The following is a 6,784-nucleotide window of genomic DNA, read 5'->3' as shown; positions in this document are numbered from 1 at the left end:
TGCCGTGCCGTGCCGTGCCGTGCCGTGCCGTGGGCGCTGCTGTGCCGTGCCGTGCCGTGCCGGGGGCGCTGCTGTGCCGTGCCGGGCCGTGCCGGGGCGCTGCGTGCCGTGCCGTGCCGTGCCGTGCCGTGCCGTGCGGGGGGCGGGGAGCGCCGCGGTTGGCGGCGGGCAGCACGTGGTGCGGGCGGGGCGCGGGCACCGCGCAGGGACGCGGCGCAGGCGGCGGGGTGCGCTCGGGTAAGGGAGGTTCTCGGTGCTTCCTTTCCCCGCCGCCGTAGCCGCTTCCCGAGGCGGGCGCCGCCGCGCTGCGGGCCCAGGAAGGCGCGGGGTGGGCGCTTGAGGCGGTGGCGGCCCGGCCCGGCCCGGGTCCGGCCGAGCGCTCGGAGCCGCCGTGGGGAGCGGGGCCGCTCGGGAGGGGAGAGCGCGGGGCACCCGCAGGCAGCGGGGCGGGGGCAGTCGGGTTCTTGTCTTCCCGTGGCCACCCGAAGGTGCCGAGGGCTGCGGTGTTGCCCACTCCAACTGGGACTAGATAATAGATCAGGAGATCTTACCAATGTATATAAATATATGAAGAGGGGGTGCAGACAAGATGTGGCTGGGCTCTCTTCAGTGGTACCCAGTGCCAGGACAGAAGGCAGTGGGAACAGACCGAAGCACAGGAGGGTCTCTGAGGCCATCAGGAAGCACCAGATGTGGCATAAGGGTGGCCAAGCACTGGCACAGGTGGTCGAGAGAGGCTGTGGAGTCTCCATCCATGGAAACATTACGTGGGCCTGGGTAACTGGCTCAGGTGTCCCGGGTTGAGCAGGAGATTGGTCCAGATCCAAAGGACCAATCTCAGCTTCCGAACTCAGCTCTTCTGTTCATAATTAGCATTTATGTCAGTGAAGCTGTAAGCACATTAAATTTCAATTACCTAAACCAAGAAGAATAACTTGCTCTTTGTAACATCCATAATAGCAAAGAGGTTTTGTTCATTACACGTTTCTAACTTGACATCAATATAAGTTGAATGAGTTTTGAGCAGTAAAACAGAACAACAGAAGTTTTGTGCTGTTCCTACCATACTTCTGTATGATGGTCCAAATAGTGATCCGGGGTCATGCCAGAGACTATGTAACAACTGCAGTCAAAACTCCAGTGAAACAGTTTGTCATTCAGATAGCAATTCCTGTTTGCTGTGCGTTCTGTTTTGTGCCATGCAGTTTGGGTGAATTTTGGATGAAATGCTTGAAATAGTTGAAGTTGATAAAGAGAGCTATTACCTTGAAAAAAAATTGCACAGGTAATCCAATAAACATTACTTTAGGACAGTGAAAAGGAAGTGTTCTCATAGAAAGCATTTGTAATTATGCTTTTAAAACAATATGACCCGTTGTTTTGAGTTTTTTTTGTTTGTGCGTTGTTTTTTAAGGAGGTATTTCTCTAATCAGCTAAGATGGTTTTAAAGAAGAAGAAGGAAACTCAGGTGGATGCATTCTTTCTTGATCATCATCAGCTTGAAAAACTTCAGAGTAAGTAGAGTGTATTTTCTGAACTAATGTGTGGTATCTTTTGCCTTTGAGTAGCTACTGAAATTGATCTGTGTTTCTGCTTGTTATGTTTTATTTCCAGTAGTTCTGCTTTGTGGGTGTTAGGTGTGTTTACTTTAGGTGTGTTTACTTTCCTGTGGTTTGTTTTTATTTTGTAATGACAATGACTTCTTACCTTGACAGAGTTAAAAAAATCCTTTAGAGCACTGTGTTTTTGGTTTGAAAACTCTTCATTTTGTTTTGTCTTTGGTATGAAGGTGATCCCACTTGCACACCTGTAATTCAGTGATACATGAAGTACTAGCCTTAATATGTGGGCTAATACTGAATTTCCAGGAATCACAGAATGATTGAGGTTGGAAGGGTTCTGTGGAGGTCATCTTGAGTGTATTTTTCCTAGTCTTTGTGTTTTCTGTAGTTAACTTGATTGAAAGATACTGTTCTTTGTAGTCTTTTGTTTGTTTGTTTGTTTTTGTTTTGTGTGGGGTTTTTTGTTTTGGTTTGGGTTTTTTGTTTGTTTGTTTCATCTGGTTTGTTTGATGATATAAACTTCCAGGGATATTTACTTTAGAAAACCCCAAACCAAGTAATGCAAGATTTGTATACTCAAGTTACTATGAGGTGGTACTGGTGAGGTCACACCCGGTGCACTGCATCCAGTTCTTGGCTTCCCAATACAAGAGCAATATGGACATACTGGAAGGAGTCCAGCTAAGGGCTTCTAAGATGCTGAAGGGCCTGCAGCATCCTTCCTATGAGGAAAGGCTGAGAGGGCTGTGATTCTTCAGCCTCGTGAAGAGAAGGCTCAGGGGCATCTTACCAATGTGTAAAAAAATACCTGACCGGAGGACTTGAAGGAGGCAGAGCCAGGGTTTTTTCTGTACTGAACAGTGATGGGACAGGAAGCCATGGGCACAAACTGAAACACAAGAGATTCCCTCTAAACATCAGGAAATACTGTGTTAATGTGAGGGTGACCGAGCACTGGTACAGCTTTCATGGTGAAGTCAGGGAGTCTCCAGCCTTGGAGGTATTCAGAAGCTGTATGGCGATGATCCTGGGCAGCCAGCTCTAGATGACCCTACTTGAGCAGTGGTATTGGACCCGATGACCTCCAGAGGTCCCTTCCAATTCAACCGTGTTGTGGTTTTGTGAAAGTGGTCTTCATACTGCAGATAAGGCTTACTGTTATGTTCTGGTGAAACTGATTTTTTTTTTTCATTTGTTAGGACAAAAACCTGGTTTTAAGGTGTTGTAAGGTGACTTAAGGGTCTGTGCCACCAGTAGATTTACCGGAGCAGGGAAAAACCCAAGAATTAAGCAGTCATTTTATATTATTATAAATTATGTATTGTTTATACTGTTTATTGTAATTTCTTTCTAAAAAGGGATTTTTGTTCCAAATGTAGAGTTTTCAAAGGCTGAAGAGTCAAACCTGGCTTCTCTGCTTCTGCACTGTGCACAACTGAGAAATGGCATCCAGCAGATCCAGTGTATTAAACAAGTAAGACTTCACTGTTGTTAGTGTGGTTTTTGGTAACTGTGTCGTGAAGTGTTAATGGGAAATACAATTCAAAATAAACTCTGCAATGTTTTAGGCATTGTCGGAAACAGGTAAAAAGTAGTTGTTACTGCTGCACATCAGGTGGAAATGTAGTTCTAGTACTTAAATTAGTTACTGAAAATGGTGGAAGACAAGTGATACCAAGTTTTCTATTTTTTATGTACGTATTTTTGGTATTACAGGTGTTCTTGCAACATTACCTAACACTTCAAACTCAAAGGAAATATAGTAAAGAGAGGGCAGTTTTCCATATACTTGGAGGAAAGGGAAATCTGCCACTGTTAATGATGGTATATCCAGAGCTTTTGTTCATCCTGTGTTCTTTTGATTGTAGATTATGCCATTGTTGAAGAAGATGGATCAGAACTCTGCATGTGATCCCATGGTTAAAGCCTGTTTGGATGTTTTGGGAGAGATGTATTTCTCACTGGGTGTGAAGAATCCTTTGAAAAAAGTATTAGCAAGGTAAAAAATTGAATAGTAAGCCTTTGTTTTGTTTAAATGCACTCTTTACCTAGAAGTCAGTAATTTGTCATTCACAACAAATTGCTGTAGTTTAATTACTGAAAATTTGTGGTACTAATACGTGAATATTAGTAGTATTTTTCTTTCTGGGTTAGTTAAAAATTTTAATTACAAGTAAGTTATCATTGGATAAATAACTTCAAAGTGAAGTATTATTTTGATATGTTTCATTATTGGAAAGACAACATACTGTGTAATTAGCATTTTGAATTTTAAAATCCAATATTAGAGTAGAAATTCAAAATACTTCTGTTAAAAAAAAAATCTCAACTTTGTGAAGAGAAAGCAGTTCAGAAGAATCATAACTAAACTGATTTCGTGCCTATTTTTATTGCAATTAAATTTTTCTGTTGCAAAATTACTCCTGTATTCTTTAGTGCTAAATTTATTACATCCTTAATGTTTTTTAAGATGTTTTCCAGTGCTTAGCTTTGTTCCTTTCTTTGTCTGAAAAGATTCATTGTCCCCACTGAGAGATGCAGGGCTTCCGTCCTGTGTTTGATTGCAGGCCAGAGCTTTACACCCACTTGACAGGTTTTCTAGCTGCAAAATTAGAACCTGCATGCTTATTTTAAACCAGACTGTTTCTGCTTATTAGAGTTCTAGCTGACATTGACTTTAGTTGAGTGGATGTTCAACACCTCAGTGTAAGCAAAGGGATTGTGCTGTTCCTTGCTGTTGCAGTTCACTGAATGGTCTTCCTGAAGAGCTGATGATGTTGGGTGTGCAAAGCTTTGTGTGCTGCCTTAGGGAAGAACTGAAAACCACAGATGTGTATTTGTACAGAAAAGTGTTGGACAACCTTGCTTCCTGCATGGAGGATTTCAGCTTAGGTACAGTGACATTGAATGTATTGTTGTCTGGTTTAATTGGCTCAATGCTGGTTTGCACCTTGGTGATAATAGTGTTTGTGGTTATGTTAGATAGTGCTGGCTGGTATTCAGTACTTAAAATATATTTTGTTTCCTCTAGGTAGAGCAAGTATTAAGAACCTGTTTGAAGAAGGTAAACTTACATTTATAGCAAAATAAGCTTCATGGAAGATTATTGGGGAAGGGGTGGATACGTGAAGGAGTTACATGAAGTAGGCATGAAGATCTATCAGATCTGATTTCCTCGGGGTTAATTTTCAATAACTAGTACCTTCACATGGTACTTTTTCATCAAAGACAAGACTTTGATTTGTACCTTTAATTTCCAGGGGTCAGTCTTGCTTTATTGAGCAACCCTAGACATAAATCTGTGAAGGTATCAGTGAGTGATTCTTACAGGGCTGGGGGAGTTGAAGCTACTTTGTGTGATGCGTTCTCTGTGTTGTGCTTCATAATGAAGATGGATGTGGGAACACTGAGCTGTTAACAGTCAACTACAGCAAACTCACGCCCACTGGGCAAGGATTTTAACCATAATTTGGCAGAAATCTGATCTTTTGGTAATGTCAGATTACTTGACATACTGTGCAAGTATGTATGCAAGTAGTGTTCAGCTTCATGTGGACCTTTTGTGGCTGCTGTGTCTTTTTTGGTAATTTCAACTTTTCATGAGGAACCAGAATTCTCAATACCTCATAGAAGTGGGCCAAGTGGTTTGGAAACTCTTGTTTTTATCAGGTTGTTGCAAAACAACTTGAGATTTTGCTTCGGCATTGCTTGTTTTGGTCTGCACTGAAATGTCAGTTTTATTTGTTGTTGGAGTGGAAGAAACACCACCATATGGATAACTTCATTGTAGATGGGTGTGATGTGTATGATGTGTGCTTGATTTGCTGGCATTTCTCTTTTCTATTTCTCTTTTAAGTAAATTCATACCATAATTATTTTCACTAGTTCTTCGGTTTCTGCAGAAGTCGCTACTTGACATACAGGAAGAAAACAGGCAAGTTAATTCAATATAAGCTCTATTTTATCTGTTTTTATTTCACTCTTGCAAGATAATTTGGTTTGGTTTGAAATATCCCTTTAATTGATGAAAGACTGGAATGTCACTTTACAGTGATGTGTATTTTAAATAAAAAACCACTGATTACTTTCTTTTGTGGCAAATATGATATAAAATAACAGAGTAAGGCACTGATACTATGCTGGAGCTACTACTTCTAAGGGAGACATTTGAGTTGTGATTTTGCTATCTGAATTGTAACTAAACAGTGTAATAATAATAATAATGGCCAGTCTTTGCGAGCGAAGATCTGGGGAAGGTTTTACACCTTCCAGCCTGCGCATTGGATTTTTTAGGGGAGACACAGTGTGCGCGGAACTGAGCCCACCCTTTAATCCTAAGGTTCATCTGCCGGGGCCAGGCGAGCTTGGACGGTGGCAGCGAGGTCCTTAGGACGTAGATGGGTTGCCTTTAAGGGCTAACGAGCTCCACCTGCCTGGGAGTGGCCCTGACCGGGAATTGAACCCGGGCCTTGGCGGTGACAGCGCCGCACCCTTACCACTAGACCACCAGGGGCTCCACTAAACAGTGTAATCAATAGATATAAAATTCAGGTAGAGTAATACTCTTCCACTTTCCGTGAGTGTTTAATTCAGTATTTGTGTTCTGTTTAGTCTGTCAGAGCAGTCAAAATTTTATATTTTCCTGCAGTGCATAAAGTGAGGTCTCTTCACTGTGGTCTCTCTCCAGAGGAGGGTGCTTAATGAAGTGTTTTGTACACTAAAAGTTTAGGAACCTGCAGAAAGTGTAGCAGAATTTTTAATTCTTTTTGTTAACTTCATTTTAACAGACTACCCTTGAGTCCGCTTTTCTTTGTCCTGTAGTTACAGATGTTGTCAACTCAAGCGATTAATTAATTAATGTAGGTTTCTGGGGATGGTGAAGAATGGCTTTATTATCCTTCTTGTGTGCATGTTTGTCTTTTTTTTTTTTTTGTCTCCACAGAAAGAATGTTGGAAATTGTATTGTTCAGACTCAGTTAATGCATGATTTACTGATAGCCATTAAAGTTTCAATGATGCTTATACAGAAATTACAAGAAAATATCCAGGGAAATCTTTGGAAACACAATGAATCTTTTGTTTGGCAATGTATGTGTAGTTTACTGAAAAGCTCCACAAACTTCCTAATGGATGGTAAGTTTAGTAACATTCAAACCCAAACATTTTTGTTGACTCAGTATTGTTGTCTTTGTAGTTAGTACAGCCTGTATGTATAAAAACTT

The 6,784-nt window shown here is 41.7% G+C and overlaps 1 protein-coding gene across 1 annotated transcript in view; it reads left to right on the top strand.

Annotated features, from left to right (window-relative positions):
- The first annotated feature begins 552 nt into the window (after positions 1-552).
- THADA (THADA armadillo repeat containing) overlaps positions 553-6,784 on the top strand; it is a 160,545-nt gene continuing 154,313 nt past the window's right edge. Inside the window, 7 exon segments of the mRNA XM_050315607.1 lie at positions 553-1,514; positions 2,942-3,036; positions 3,431-3,561; positions 4,306-4,454; positions 4,594-4,626; positions 5,448-5,496; positions 6,505-6,695. Of these exon segments, the coding sequence (XP_050171564.1) occupies positions 1,439-1,514; positions 2,942-3,036; positions 3,431-3,561; positions 4,306-4,454; positions 4,594-4,626; positions 5,448-5,496; positions 6,505-6,695 (724 nt within the window). The 5' untranslated portion in view covers positions 553-1,438.

The sequence above is a fragment of the Myiozetetes cayanensis genome, unplaced genomic scaffold, assembly GCF_022539395.1.
Source record: "Myiozetetes cayanensis isolate MyiCay16 unplaced genomic scaffold, myiCay2020 scf2-11, whole genome shotgun sequence".
Lineage (NCBI taxonomy): Eukaryota > Metazoa > Chordata > Aves > Passeriformes > Tyrannidae > Myiozetetes > Myiozetetes cayanensis.
Note: the sequence above shows the minus strand (reverse complement) of the source record. Positions and strands in the feature narration are given on the sequence as shown.